Below are 16,062 nucleotides of genomic sequence, written 5' to 3' on the forward strand. Positions count from 1 at the left end.
CCCAAGACCACAAACATCAAACCTACATCACAGAAAAGGTGATCTACAACAGAAATTTGAATGTTGAATGTCTGCCAGGTTATCTGAGAATGCCTTATCTGATTGCCTTGCCTGGTAGTCTGGCCATTCCTTTGAGATGGACCCAATTCCTGAGACAATGGGAAGGTTCCCTCACCCCCTCCCTCCTTGCAGAGAAAACATTTGGTCAGTCAAAATGGTTTCAGGATAGTCTTCCTGTGCTGCTTCAGACATGTAGTTTATATATTTATGTACGTGTTTGCTTTGAACATTTATGAACATTTATTACATATCACGGGTGGCACTGTGGGTTAAACCACAGAGCCTAGGACTTGCCGATCAGAAGGACAGCAGCTCGAATCCCCACAACGGGGTGAGCTCCCGTTCCTCGGTCCCTGCTTCTGCCAACCTAGCAGTTTGAAAGCACGTCAAAGTGCAAGTAGATAAATAGGTACCGCTCCGGCGGGAAGGTAAACGGCATTTCCGTGCGCTGCTCTGGTTTGCCAGAAGTGGCTTAGTCATGCTGGCCACATGACCCGGAAGCTGTACGCCGGCTCCCTCGGCCAATAAAGCGAGATAAGCGCCGCAACCCCAGAGTCGGCCACAACTGGACCTAATGGTCAGGGCTCCATTTACCTTTACCTATTACATATCTAAGACCTTAAAATTCTTATAATAACTTCAAACCAGTTTTGGGAGATATATTGATATATCGCCTAGGCCTAGCCAGGAGTACGGATAAGCCCTCAGCAGACACCAGCAACAAATACCCACTACTGCCAGCCACCAAATCTGCAACATCATCTCCAGATCTAAGGAAGAGCCTTGAGGGTAGGAGAGGTGGGAAGACAGCAGGATAGATCAATAAACAAATAAAAGGTTTCCACATACCCAGGGGAGAGGGAGAGTGAGCACAGATATGCTCCCATCGGCTTTTCTCTCCCTCCCTGCCACCACATTCCTACCTACCATGGTTTGTTGTGGGTGTAGAGTGTTGTTAGGTGACCCTCCCAGAGTTCCTGTTCAGATGGGTTGACTGTCAACCCACTCTGGGAATTGTAGCTCCGCTGAGGGGAAAAGGAGTTTCCTAACAACCATTAGCAAACCGTGGCACCCATAATTCCTTGGGGAAAGCCATGGCTTTAAATGTATGGTATGAAAGCGTCCCTAATATTTCTACAAGAACCATTAAAGCCCCTGGTGACTAGATTTTTGCATGCCTGCTTAAAAATAAGCATTCTGATTTGAACGGAGGGCAGATAAGCCAGCAAGATCAACTTGATGCATTCACATCCACTCAGGCAAGCAGAGAGGGCTCTTTTAAACCCCTCTTTCCCCCTCTGAAAAGCCTTACTAAACAATACAGCCATTAAAACTTGCATGAGCCAAGGTACAAGCGGGTGGGGTGTTAAAAATGCCTTTGTCCGTGCATCAACTCTCAGGAGAAAAAGCAGAGCCAGGAGGAGGAGTCCACGGGACTGGAGATTGCGATGGCTGCTAACGCAACCCTCAGGCTATATATCCCTCTGTTGGAGTTGGGAGTCAGGGAATGAGGACAGCGGAAGTGAGCAGGCAGATGACTATGTCTGCCAGAAATGACAGCAGCCCTCTTCTTTTTTGGGGGAAGGGACTAACGCAATGCTTCTTGATATTTCTGTCCTGCTCAGATGTGAGGGCTCCTTCGGCTCACACACCAAGACAAATGGAAGTTTCCCAGCTTTGTTTGACCAGGGTGTGAAGGACACATGTTTGCGAGTGGTTGGTGCAACCATACTAATGACAGCTTTTATCATCCCTGCAAACTGATAAGATCAAAACACACAAGGCTAGGTTCCAAAAATGCCCCCCCCCCCAAAAAAAAAAACAATCCTCGGGTTTACCAGTCCTCACTCTTTTTCTCATTTCTTTTCTGGGGGGAAAAATGAGATTTATGTTTCACCAACTGCCTTCCAAAGTCCTCAGAATGAGTCACAAAGCTTTAGGTTTCACAGATGTGACACAATTTTCACCTTGCAGGCGAGTGATGCGAGGCAAGGTTCATTTGGCCATTCAGAGCCCAACCAGGCCACTCTGAGGAACGTGGTAAAGGTGACGGGACCCCTGACCATTAGGTCCAGTTGTGACCAACTCTGGGGTTGCGGCGCTCATCTCGCTTTGTTGGTCGAGGGAGCCGGCGTACAGCTTCTGGGTCATGTGGCCAGCATGACAAAGCCGCTTCTGGCGAACCAGAGCAGCGCACGGAAACGCCGCTTACCTTCCCACCGAAGCGATACCTATTTATCTACTTGCACTTTGTGCTTTCGAACTGATAGGTTGGGAGGAGCAGTGACCGAGCAAAAGGAGCTCACCCCGTCGCGGGGATTCAAACCGCTGACCTTCTGATCGGCAAGCCCTAGGCTCTGTGGTTTAACCCACAGCGCCACCCGCGTCCAACAAATTATATTATGGTGTTGGCGTAAGTTCTCATGTTTTAGAGCCCACTGCATTAGATGCACAGAGTGTGATCTACAGTTGCCAAATATCCATTTGCCCATGGGAACAAAGCAGGGGTCAGGGGAAGGGGTAATGTGCCCCTCCTGGCCCCTCTGGGCCCCCACAGGCCCCACACCTCTCTCTCCATCCCTGCTGTATGTCCACCTCAGGCACATTTGCCTAGCAAGCATGTGCATTTAAGGTACTGCCTGGATGGAGGGTGGCGACACTGAGGATGTACATACAAAGCTCTGACTTCGGAGTGGCTTGGATTACAAAAGGAAGGAGTCCCACCCATGGCCCTGTTCCTCCACCTCCCCACACTCCTGCCAAGTGGCCCCCAGAAGAATGCATGGGATGGACTGCGGCCCTTAGGATGAAAAAGCCCAGCCCCTGGTGTATAAAGGAGACAGGGGGAATGTATAATGTGGAGTTAGATGGCAATGGGATGCAAAAACAAACAAACACACACGTCTGCAGCAATTACATCAGAGCTTAAATGTATGTAAAATAATCCCTGGCAAAAGCCCGATCTGTAACAATTACATCAGAGCTTAGGCACATGTAAAATAATCCTTCGCAGCAGCAGGAGGAGGAGGTTACCAACTGGGTATTATGCGCACAGAGGGAAAGAATTATAAACAGTGGTGTCAAGAGAAAGTAACATGCAGGGAGGAAACTGTAGGTACATCACAGTTTCCCAAAGAGCACAGGGCATCCAGCAAAACCCAGGGACCCAGTGGGGCAATAGTGCGGTCAGGCAAGTCATTCCAAGCCAGGCCGCCCCTTCCAAAAACTCCCCTCCTCCTCTATTTAGGTGGTTACCAGAAAAGAGAGAGCAAGAAATAGCACACGTAAAGGCCTGGGAAGAACAAGCCTATGGGAAGAACAAGCCTGAGCAGCTTGGCTGGGAGACTGCGCACCCGTGAGGATGGCAGCAAGCTGGCAAGGGCAGGGAGAGGACTTATCTGAATTTCCAGGGTGGCACTGCCGCACTCTACTCCAATGTGAACCCTGGCTCCCCAGAGAAAAAGAAGAAGAGTTTGGATTTGATATCCTGCTTTATCACTACCCTAAGGAGTCTCAAAGCGGCTAACAATCTCCTTTCCCTTCCTCCCCCACAACAAACACTCTGTGAGGTGAGTGGGGCTGAGAGACTTCAGAGAAGTGTGACTGGCCCAAGGTCACCCAGCAGCTGCATGTGGAGGAGCGGGGAAGCGAACCCGGTTCCCCAGATTACAAGACTACCGTTCTTAACCACTACACCACACTGGCTCTCTCTGTTACTCTCTCTGTTGGGAGTAAAACTCCCATAATCCCCAGCCAGCTTAGCCAATGGTCAGGGATGATGGGCGTTCAAGAACATCTGGGGTCCCCAAAGCTGGAAAGCTCAGAGCTACTCTGCGTACGTGAGCCCTGCAGAACGGCACTCGAAGAAGTCTCTGGATGGTTAAAAAAAAAAAAAGCCAGGAGCAACCTACTCTGAAGTAACAGCAATTGCTGGAAAATTGGCACAGCAAGAAAGAGGAAGGCTTCCCTAACTGTGGTCTGCAAGCCACCAGCGGTTTGCAAGCTTCATTCAGGTGCTGCTGTGGACGCGGTAGCTGCAAATGAGGCTCCATTGCATTAAACCTTCTTAACGATTTTGACTGTATTGTTTTCGCTTCTTTTATTACTTGCACTGTATTTTATTACAGTGGTACCTCGGGTTAAGTACTTAATTCGTTCCCGAGGTCCGTTCTTAACCTGAAACTGTTCTTAACCTGAAGCACCACTTTAGCTAATGGGGCCTCCTGCTGCCGCCAGAGCACGATTTCTGTTCTCATCCTGAAGCAAAGTTCTTAACCTGAAGCACTATTTCTGGGTTAGCGGAGTCTGTAACCTGAAGCATATGTAACCTGAGGTACCACTGTATTGCATTATGATCTGAATTCCACGGAATGAAAGTTGTAATGCAATAGATAAATATGAAATGAAAGAAGTGATTACAAAATACCATTTTAAAATCACACAGGCATCTATCACGGCGCGTTGCAATTACAGCAGGCAGAAAAACTGCCCTGGGGTGGGGAAAATTGCAGAACTACTGGGCTAGAAAGAAGGAAGTTCACTTTCTGTCATGGAGAAGTCAGTCTCAATGCTAGCTGAAGTTCAATGATCAGGCTGCTAAAATTCAGTTAAGGGACTAGGTAAACTTATGAAGCCACAAGCAACACGATTATTCTCTGATATCAGTCTTCCACAACCTGGTGCCTTTGAGATGTTTTGGACTATAGTTCCAAATGGACCACAACATCGCAAGAACAATCAGGTTGGAGAATGCTGCTCTAATTGATCCATCCCCAATAAAATTGGCTCCAGTGTGATGTCAGTGTAATGCAAAGTTGGGATCCGGCCTTGAAAATGGCTCCAGGACCTCAAAATAATTTCCTCATAGCTGGGCAGACGGAGACACAGGGCTTTTATCTGAGACACATTTTCTTGGGTTTACCTCAAAGGAGATTTTTAAAAAATGTATGCACGCTTCCTCTTTATATCTTGAGAGGGAAGTGCTGTAACATTCTGACAGCTCTGCTGTGAAGTCAAGGACACCGTGGAGTCCTTGAATAGCGGCCAGCTGTAACAGGGTGAAAATATTAAAGCTATGTCTTTGGGAGCTCTGGGAGCGAAAGAACAAAGAAGACTCTCTCTCTCTCTCTCTCTCTCTCTCTCTCTCTCTCTCTCTCTCTCTGGTTAAATGCAATTTTTAAAAACACACAGGCAAAAAGACAGACCAACTAAACACTTTGTCCAAATCTAACGTCACATCTGCACCATACATATAAAGCAGTATCCTGCTACTTTAAACAGTCATGGCTTCCTCCCAAAGGATCCTGGGAACTGTCATTTGATAACTGCCACAGAGCTACAATTCCCAGAGTTCCCAGGGAGGAGGAATCCATTTTTAAACTACTCTGGAATTGTGAGGGGAATATGGAGTTTCCTGAAAACTCTCAGCACCCTTAACAGTTAACTACAGTTCCCAGGATTCTTTGGGAGAAACCACAACTGCTTAAAGGGATAAAACAGTTTGCTTTAACTGTGTAATGCAGATGTGGCATTACACATTTAAGGGGAGCAGAGTTAAGTGGGAAAATATCCCACAGGACTTAAGTCCCTCCACCGTTTTCAAATATAAATTCTAAAACAAGTAGTACCTCTGAACATGTACAGAGAGCCTTCCACCTCATGGTGAGCCACTGCAATCTACCCTCACATTTAAAATTAAGTAACAGGGCTTCCTTCAGGGATCCTACATACAGGCCTCTGCCCCGACGCCTCCCACGTTAAAAATTAAGCCTTGTCTCTATGTCCCTTGATAGCAATCTAACACAGAGTGCCAAAAATAAATGCATATGAAGCCTGGTAAAGCTAATTTATGCTGGGACTAAATTCTACATCATTGCCCAGTTCCTGCCTGTACCTGCACACTTCCATTGCTGCAAGAGGAGGCCACACCCAGGCTAAAAACAGTTTGGCTCGCTTGCTTAAGGGTACTTATTTGAGTTCCCGGCCAAAAAGCTAGTCCTTATTGCTAACAAGGAACTTTTATGCAGCCGAAGAACTCCTCACACAAATCGCGAGCGGCTCCACCGAGCCGTGTGGCATTCTAGAAGGCCCAATTACAATTCAGTTCAAGTCAATTACCAGGGCACAAGAAGATGAACCCCTTCGCTGCAAGTGCTTTTTAATCCCTCCCGGGGGGCGAAAGCATTCTGACAGCCCCACACAACACAGGGATCGTTGCATTTGTTTATACTGAGCAGGACCAGAATTCTGCACAAACGCCCATTTCACAGAATCGTAGGAGTTGGAAGGGACCTTGAGGGTCATCTAGTCCAACCCCTTACAATGCAGGAATATTTTGCCCAATATGGGGCTCGAACCCACAACCTTAAGATTAAGGGCTTCATGCAGGACTGAGCTGGTCCAGCAGGCACAAACTAACTAGAATCCTGAGGAGAACCTCTGTCTTTCCGACGCTGGTCTAGGACACAGCTTTGTCTTTTTTCCAGTCCCAAGTGGAACTGAAGGAGCACTTACCTTCACAGAGGGAAAGAGTCACAGCTGCTGGGATCTCCCCCACTTTCCCTATCTGGGCACAAGCCCCCGGAGGAGGGGGCGGAAACGTCTGCTCAGAAGCATTTTCCGGAGCCGATCCGCCAGCCTTGAAGGGGTTCACTTTGGGCTTAGGGGCAACAACGGGTGCAAATTTCTTCTGAGGGCTGTAGAAGCTCGGGGTGGAGATGTTTATGCTGACTGTGGATGTCATGCGGGTCCCCGGGGCCCCCGACGAGGCCATCCTGCCGTGGAATGGATCAGGACCTATGGAAAGGAAGAGTGCCGTCAGAGAAGAGCAGGCAAGTGGGAGAGGTGGAAACAGGGAAGGATCTTTTGCGGAGAGCATGTAAAGGTGGTGGCAAAGGGGCATTTTGTGTGTGTGTATAGTGGGGGGTTGTGCATGCATGCATTCTTGCAAGCAAGCACGGAGCATATATTAAAAACCTGGATCCAAAGACCTGGAAAATCTCCTCCTCCCTCTGGGGCAATAAAAGGCAAAATACAGGCCAGGCCCCAACTTCTTCCCTGTTTGCACACTGGAGCCATGCAAGCTTTATTTTGGGAGCGGCAGAGGAGAAAGAGAGAAGAGGATCTAAAGGGGGGGGGGGACACATTACAGGAGAAAAGAAACCCACAGCGCAGGAGATGGAAAGGGGACAGAATTCTCAGTAGCCGAAATAGGCGTCCCAAGGCTGCGTTTCAGAAATAAAAATAAGAGCGACTCTGGAGCATTCCTTTTCGACTTTGCAAAGCAACTGGGGAGGGGGTGGTCTGCTAAACAGAGCTTTCAGCATGGCTACGGTTCGCTCACAGGCTAGGAGACACACAAACACACACGCACCCCGCCCCTTAGAACATCTCCGTCTAACCCCCCTCACCTCTGCTTTTGTGTTACCTCAAGGCCCCTGGCCCCGGCTGGTCAACGCGGACCGTTTGCAGCTGGAGCAGAACAAAAGGAAACCTGGCGATGGAACCCATGCCATGGCGGTGTCTTCAGCAAGGGAGCCCCTTCGTGTGCAAACATACACGCACGAACACACACGAACACACACACACACACACACACACACCCTCCTCCTGCCAGAGGTTTGTCCTCTTTTCTTCTGTCACTGTGGCCAGAGACAAGCATCCCCGTTCAGCATCTCTGCCTGCTCTGCTGTGCCGCCTCCATCCCTCCCTCCCTCCCGCTTGCACAGGAAGCAACTCCGGGATTCAGCCAGGCTCGCTGACACGTTCCTGGAGTCACCCGCCTCCTTTCTGAGCTCTAGCTACACACACACTCACACAGGGGAGAGAGACCGCCCATTTTTCGCAGGGGCAACCAGAGGCACAGCACAGGAGGGGGGAGCAAAAAAATAAAAGACCCCTTCTAGCCACTTAATAAAGTGGTACTTAATTAAAGGAAAAGCTGATTTGGGAAAGGGCAGCCCAGAATCCCCGGAATTGTACCAGCAGGCAAAAAGAGAGAGTGTCCTGGCAATACAAGAATATAGAAACAAAATGCAAAATCCTAGATAGGACACTTTGCCCCAGTATCTCAAACACTGGATGGAGGCATGTGCCATATATATGTTTCTTTGAACGTCAGCACATGCACACGGTCAACAATAACTGGTATGCATTTTTTTCTGTTGCATGTTATGATTTTACTTTCGTTAGCATATTTCAAGAGGCCTAGGCATGGTCTCCGTTCCCACCTTGCCACCAACCACCCACAGAGAGAGAGATAAAACTTTAACCACCAAGGATTGCAAATATCTTGTTCTACTGGTACTTCCACAACACTCTGGACTCTACGAAGGCTGAGAGAGCAGTCCAGCAAAACGAGTCTGCCACCGACATTCCCCTCAAAGTAAACAGAGGTATTGAGAGGGTCAACACAGCCCACCCCAAATCCACCATGGGGCCCATTTCCAAGGTTCTTGCTGACTGAGCAATCCAAGCTTGCCAACAACACCCATCAACTTCCAATGGGCTTCAAAGCTGACCCCCCAAACAAAACGCAACAGGAAGCCTATCACCGCCTGGTGGGGGTGTCCCACCATCATACAAGACCCTTCCTGACCTCTTCCAATGCAGTCCTTCCCTGTAACCTCCCAGTTGAATCGCTGAGATTCACAGAATCATGATTCACAGAATCGCAAAGTTGGAAGGAGACACAAAGTTCATCTAGTGGTCCAACCCCCTGCAATGCAGAGATCTTTTGCCCAACGTGGGGCTCAAACCCACAACCCTGAAATTAAGAGTCTCATGCTCTACCGACTGGGCTGTCCCAATGCCCAACTGGCCTCCACAGCCGAGACATAGCTCAGTTGGTTAGGGCACGGTGCTGATAATACCAAGGTCCAATCCCTATACGGTGTTGTAAACAAAAACTGCATATTCCTACATTGCAGGGGGTTGGGCTAGATGATCCTCAGGATTCCTTCCAACTCTATCACTCTATGAGAGTGAGTTCTATAAGTATTTCGTGTCGCCAGACCCAAGCTGTGGAACACACTTCCAGCAGGGAGGCAGCGGGCACCCTCCTTTCAGATTTTCAGGAGTCCCTTTGCAGCTGTTTAATTTGCTGGTCATTTTAATGACTGTCTCTATTGCTTCTAATTGTGCTTTGCCACCACCCCTTTTAATAATCCCCCCCAAAATATTTTATGATATAGGCATGTCAATAATTTTATAAATAAACAAACAAACACACTTGGTGCCCAACTCCCATCATTCCCGGTTAGGACGGCCACTGCACAGGAATGATGGGATTTGTAGTCCAACGACATCTGCAGGGCACCAAGTTGTGGGAAGGCAGAGCCAAGGCCTCAAATGACATCACTGAAAGCTTCCGGTTGGACGCATGCGGAGACAGAATTTACTGATGAGTCCATGGGCATCTTCTACATGTGGCAAGACTGGAACCAGCCTACTCTGGAGCCTGCCAAATCTCTCCAGCATAAAATCCCACGACAAAGAAATGCTCCAAGATGCCCTGTTTCCCACACAGGACTTTCCCATTAGGCCTTCTGACTTTCCCAGCATTTGGCAGCTTCCTGCTACATTCTGCCCTTGGCGAGAGTTAAGGCCAGTCCACCTCAATCTCAAGTGATTTTTTTCAAAATCCCTTTGCTGGTTTAAAGGCAAAATGTTTTGGTTCTCTTAAATTTGCAGCTTGTACTTGGTGCATTAACCAAAAGGAGGAAAAAATGGAAGAGCACAACATGGTTTCGAAGGCAAGAGAGTCAGCTGCCCCATGGAGACACTGAATTGCATAGACCGGGCAGCTGTTCCCGTCTCCTCAACCTCAGGACAACGCCGTTTCCCCACTTGCTCTCAAGCAGCTGCCCTGCTCATCTTACTCTTTCTCTCCCTTGCTAGTGACCTCATCCCCAGCCCCAACCCAAGAGAAGTCAACACTCCTTCTTATGATTTGCAGCCAGTTCCTTAAGTGACACTTGAAATGAAGTGTCCGCAGATGAAAAGGGAGCCGAACAGGGTTTCAAGGAATCCAGATATGGGAGCCATTGAGAAACACTTGGACACAACTCAAGACATGTGTATCGCGTATCAGAAACCAAATGGGAGAGCTATGAGATGCAGTCAACACACCCACTGTTCACATGGACAGGAAAGACTGGGGCATGCCCCAACGAGTTTTCAAGTTTGCCCAGAGGGAAGAAGACGTTCCTGGACTCCAGGACAGCTCTGGCACTACCTCATCTTGCAGTTATTTGAGAGGGATTGGGGTGTAAAGCAGCCAAGCTGTTGCCAAAAAGCAGAGATGGCCCTGACCATGTTCTTGGGACGACAGCCTAGTGCCTTCCAGATGCTAGTTGGACTCCAACTCCCATCAGCCCCAGTAGGCACGGCCAGTGATCAGGGATGATGGGAACTGTAGTCTAACAGGATCTGGAGGGCACGAGGTAGGGGAAGGCTGCTTTAGGGAGAGAATCATTCTTAAGCAGCCTATGCTCAAGAAACATTTATTCCTATGTTCTAACGCTGCCCAAAGATGCAAGTGAAACCCTTCAGATTTCTGCATTAGAGGCCAATGGCAGCTGCAAAGAGCGGGGCTTTCTTAGTGGTGGCACCTTTCTTAGAGAATTCTGTTCACAGGGAACCACACCAGACCATTTCTATTGCAAAGATTTGAAGACCAGTTAAAATACGTATTCCTCTAGTTGGCTCGTTGTAAAGGGAATACCTGTTTGTAGGTGTATGTGTAGCATTTAACATGAAAAGTCATTTTGCTTTTATAGCTCTTATGTGTAAGTCACCCTGAGAGCCTCTGAAAGGAAAGCATATATGTTGTTTATTGTCGGAGGTGGTCACTAGGAGCTGCTGGAAAGGTTAAAACACATTTTAAATAAAACACTCATGATATGTTCACTATCCAAGTATTTCTGCCTGGGGTGTTGAAGGGCGGGACGTCTGACAATATTGCCCACCACAGTTTCTGCCGGTTAACTATAATCTCACAGTGCATCTCTTTTTATATTATTATTAAAGATTTCCTAGTTTACAAAAATGCATGCACTGTCTCTTTTTTCAAGCTGTGTTTTCTACAGATCAGTTTCATTGGTTGCGAGACATTAATGTTGCACGCAGTTATCACAGTGCATCTCTCGACGATTTAGGCACGCAGTCAAGTCAACTGGCACCCACCCACTGAACCTTCTGCAATTAAATAGCCAACGGGGAAACAACAATTAGGAACTGTAGGGCTGCATCCCTGTAGGATAAGGAACATTTTAGCAAATAAGCTGTTGCCTATTAAGTGCGAGATTTCCTGCAGAAACTTTTTGGGGACTATGCAATCAGTGGCATGATGGACAAACCCTGTTAAATACAAATTATGATATAATCTGGCTATTGTAGGCCTCTCAATAAAGGGATTAACACCAGGCTCGTGTGAGCTGGTGCAGAGTGAATTCTGACAGAGGGGAGGAACGTTGACCGGGAGCCAGTTTATACACTGAGCAGAAACAAACGGTGAAGCTTTTCATGGGCTGCACCATTTCAGGCAGTGGGTGAAGAACGAATGTTCTTTGATGGCAGCGCTCTAAGCCTAGAAAAACAGCTGTGTTCATCAGCCTAGCCTTCCCTTCTGTGCTAGCTGTCTAAGTGCAGGAGGGTTTTCTCAGGAGGAATTCAGAAATGCCACCGTACTACCTGCAGTGCATTAAGTTTCACAGTCCTGCAAAAAGCTTTATCGCTTGGTTCTGCTGACTGTATATAATGGCCATATAGATCTTTTGGCTTCTGCCATTCCCAATAAGGCTCTGGAAATACACAAGAAATGTCTGCCTTGCCCTTCATCATAAGATCTCAGATCCTGCCTTGAACAGCGTTGGAGTAGATGAACACCAAGTTCCCTTCTAATTTCTATAAGCCCATAAGCCAGTATTAATGGCTGGTGTGTTGTGCTACGATTGGTGGGTCACAGGTTAGGCAGGTATGTTTGTGTATGTGCCATCATATAGTTTAGTCACTAGGTGGCACTGGGCTTAATAAAAGCATCTGGGTGGAGTCAGGAGTTTCCTGTTCGGCTCTTATTTTAAGACATAGTAAACGTTGTGGTCTAGTAGCTTGGCTGATGTGTCTTAAATAATAGCAGGCCCACCCTAGAATCAGATGATGAACTGGGCAGGTTTGTGCATTCATCTAACCCTAAAGAGACGCAGCCCACACACGTCCTAAATTTAGCAGGTCTGTTTAACACGGCCCAACATTTTAGCATTTGAGGCATAAAGGCAGCTCATGAACTATGGCCAGCAGGGAAGTGAAACTAGCTAGTCGGAGCACCGTTAAAAGTCAGCCCGCAACATCTCTCCCAACCCTAGACCACACCCCTTTCTGTTATTGCATACTGATTGTTCTGAAGGAAAACCCAGCGCGTATCATTTCTGTGTCTGTCCAGTGAAAAGGTTGACATGATCTTCCACTGATGTAGAAAATATTTGTTGTTTAGTCCTGTCCGACTCTTCGTGACCCCATGGACCAGAGCACGCCAGGCACTCCTGTCTTCCACTGCCTCCCGCAGTTTGGTCAAACTCATGTTCGCAGCTTCGAGAACACTGTCCAACCATCTCACACACATATACAGTGGTACCTCGCAAGACGAATGACTCGCAAGACGAAAAACTCGCAAGACGAAAGAGTTTTTTGTTTTTTTGAGTTGCTTCGCAAGACGAATTTCCCTATGGGCCTGCTTCGCAAGACGAAAATGTCTTGCGCCTTTTTCAATGCATTCCTATGGGAAACCGTGTTTCGCAAGACGAAAAATTCACAAGACGAAAAAACTCGCAGAACGAATTAATTTCGTCTTGCAAGGCACCACTGTATATGGAGAGTCATACCAGAACTTTGAGAAATTAACGCAGCAAACTCTCAGTTCTGTTTTCCAAAGACACTGATGGCCTGCTCAAAATAACTCCAGTTATCCTTCTCCCATAATGTGCAAACTCACTGGTTGAGCTTTTAAACCGGTAAGGTTGTCCAGGATCACCCCAAGGCAAGAGTCCCCTTTGCTGGATCAAACCAAGTTTCCTCCAGCATCCTATCCGTAGCAGGGGCCACTGAATTAAGCTCTTTAGGGCACGAATAAATGCACCAGCCTTCTCCTGTGGTCTGTGCACAGCATTTGGCATTTAAAGGTAGACTGCTTCGGAACAGAGAGGTTCTCCAATGCTAGCTGGGCAAACACCCAAGCAGCTCAGGAACAGGATGCAAGATTCTTGCTATACCATTCTTTCCCTCTCCCCCCCCCCCGCCCCCACGCGCCTGCAGGGATCCACTGTTTCTAGGGATCTCAGCGCTTCTTCTTTTCTGCTTTGTGATCAAAAAGCAGTAAAAAGTACTTTCTTGTGTAGACCGCAATAAGCTGGAGAACGCGCGTGTGCAGAAATAACAGTGCGGCCTATGCTCAGTCTAATACAAGCGGCTGACACGTCCACACCCCTTTTCTTTGCTGAAAGTAGGGGAAAAGTCTGGCCGAAAAGAAGTGAACTTGAAGTCTTGATGCAGCAAGCCAGCCTCCCTGTAAAGGGCGCCGACATATCGCAACAGTTGCGTCGCCCCCTCCCCGCTGCCCAACCTTGCGGATTCTTCCCGCTACTTCGACTCAAACATCTGGAAAAATGCTCCGGGCCGAGGCGGGCGCACACCCCTTCCTGCAGCTCCAAAGCAGGCAGGGAGCAACTCCCAGGCCGCTTCTCCGCTTTCAGCCGCTGCCAACCCTTTAACAAGAGAAAGGAGGAGACTGCCGGAGGTATTTCCCTTCAGGAGGGGAGGGGGGCTCGCCAGAGAGACCGGACGGCAACGGCGCGGCGCGCCTCGTCACCGTTTCCCCAGAGGAGGAGGAGGAGGAGGAGGAGGGGCGCTCGGCAATCCTGCAAATCTCTCGCCCACGGGAGCGTTTTCCCCACCACCACCCTATTGCGATCCTAGACTTCCTCGAGAGTAAACCCCCCGCGATCCAGGGCACTTTCGAGGAAACGCGCCCCTAGTTTCTCGCTCTTTTCCCAAATGCCTCCGGCTGTGCAGCTTTACGCGCGCGTAAACTTTTACGCGCACTCAGCCAAGCCCCGCGTTGCAACGGGGATGTGCGCAAAAGTGGCCCGCGCGACAATCCATCCGGCCCGCCGGTGCCTCCGAGGAGGCAGGGGCACCTAGCCCTCCCTTCGAGCACGAGGCACACGTTTTAAGAGCTCTTAAAACCACGGTAGAGCTTCCGGGGGGTGGGGAGGTGGAAGGAAGCCCGGAAGGTTTCTCCAAGGAGAAGGCAGCCTTACCTAGAGGGTAATTATCTGGTCCCAGCAGGAGCCGCGGCGGCGGCGGCGGGTGGCGCAGCTTTAGGGCGCAGCGAAAGAGAGCTGCCCTGGGATCCCCGGGGGACCTGAACGAGGACTGTGCGCGCTGCTGCTGCTGCAGCTGAGGATCACAGCCTCTCCTCGCGACTCCTCCCCGCGGCCAGGAGGGTTGTGCTCGCCTGGCCCGCGCGCAACTTTCTGAAGCTGCTTTTGCCAAGAAGGGGTGTTGAAGAAGCTCGGAGGGGGCGGAGGAAAAAGGAGCTGTTGTAGCCCCGACACTTCCGAGCTGATCGCAACTTTTTCTTTTCTTTTTTTTTTTTTAAGGGAGCCTCGGCTCTGCCCAAGCTGTTTGACCATAAAAGGAGAGAGGCTGCTCGGAGCGAACAGCTGAGCTCACTCATCGGGGAATGTGGCAAGGAGGGGAGGCTGCCGGCGACCACGCAGAAGAGGAGGAGGGGGCTTCCTCCCCTCCCAAAAGGCTGCAGCCCCTCGATGAGTCCGAGCCTGGGCATGTTTTTGCTCTGTGGGGCCCGGCGGCCCGATGCGGTGTGGGGGCCGCCTCCTAAGACTAACCGCGTGCGCAACGCCCTCCTCCTTGGGCTTCCTCGGAAGTAAGCGGCGCCCGCCTCCCCGAGTTCACTAGCCCCCATAGGCCTGGTGTTCTACTCGATCCCCCACGGAGGATCTGTTGAGTGTTTTTCCCAGTAGGTGAAAGTTCGCCACGTTAGCGCCCCAAGCCTCAAAAACTGCTGAGAAGGAAGCCTCGAGACAAGAGTTCAGTAGTATAAGGATGCGTTAAGATTGCAGTCCGGAAGGAATGGGAAAGGCGGCAGCGCACAGGTTAATGCGTCTCCGTTTCTCTGGCCTGCCTTTTGGTGTTTCATTCCTCCCCCAGCCCTTTTCGTGGCCCCTGTCCCCCCCCCCCCGGCCCTCAGCTCAAGGCCCTGGTGAGGTTTGTGGTTTCCTTCATACTTTTGCTAATCTCTTCCCCTCACCCTTTCTCCAAAACCACCTTGACTCTCTGGGTGTGTTCCCCCCCCCCTTTAATGTACATCTTGAGTTCGCCTCCTGCAGCCTCACTCCCTTTCTCCCTCTAGGAATGACTTCATTTCCTTTGGAGGCGCGCGCCCCCCTCCAAAAAGCTGTTCTTGATGAGTCAGGGTCTGCCTTGGCTTCTCCTCCACCCACCCACCCACCCACTCCCTCCCCTCCCTGCCCCAACCAGCTGCAAGGCTAGCATCTGACTCAGAATTTCCTCTTAGAAAACTGTGAGGAAGTTTGTTCTTTCCACATACAAAAAACCCAGTGTTATCATGACCCAACATGGGGGTTTTTTGTTTGTTTGTGTGTGTGTGTGTTCTTCTTGTCTTCTCTAGCCTGGAGTGCGAGTTCAGGGTACAATAGGAACTCCCTTCCTAACTTGAATGGCGCCATTCAGAAGCATCAGGAATGATGGAGGTCTCCTGACATGAGGGCCACAAAGGGGGGTGGAGTGGGAGGGATACAGTTCTTCGAATATATCTGTGGTGTTTCTCCGTCCTGGACTGCAGCCCACAAGACGTCGTCTCTTTCCCATTCCCGATTTGTGGTTTGCTTCTGGGACCCCCTTAGGTATAGATTCATTTTTTCCCCTACGAAGAATTCACCTATGCAATGCTGTCTCTTTAATTTT

At 49.4% G+C, this 16,062-nt stretch overlaps 1 protein-coding gene across 4 annotated transcripts in view; it reads right to left on the reverse strand.

Annotated features, from left to right (window-relative positions):
- Positions 1-14,928, reverse strand: part of ZYX (zyxin) — a 28,216-nt gene extending 13,288 nt beyond the window's left edge. The window contains exons 1-2 of one of the 4 annotated variants that reach the window (XM_083420014.1): positions 14,373-14,928; positions 6,574-6,855 (exon numbers count right to left, since the gene is read on the reverse strand). In XM_083420014.1, the coding sequence (XP_083276140.1) occupies positions 6,574-6,832 (259 nt within the window). In that variant the 5' untranslated portion in view covers positions 6,833-6,855; positions 14,373-14,928. Of the gene's footprint in view, positions 1-6,573; positions 6,856-12,449; positions 12,606-14,372 lie in introns of those variants that run through there. The other 3 variants (XM_083420012.1, XM_083420011.1, XM_083420013.1) reach the window with 3 other exon arrangements.
- Between the last annotated feature and the right edge of the window lie 1,134 nt (positions 14,929-16,062).

This window comes from Podarcis tiliguerta, assembly GCF_965153285.1.
Source record: "Podarcis tiliguerta genome assembly, chromosome: 17".
Taxonomy (NCBI): Eukaryota; Metazoa; Chordata; class Lepidosauria; order Squamata; family Lacertidae; genus Podarcis; species Podarcis tiliguerta.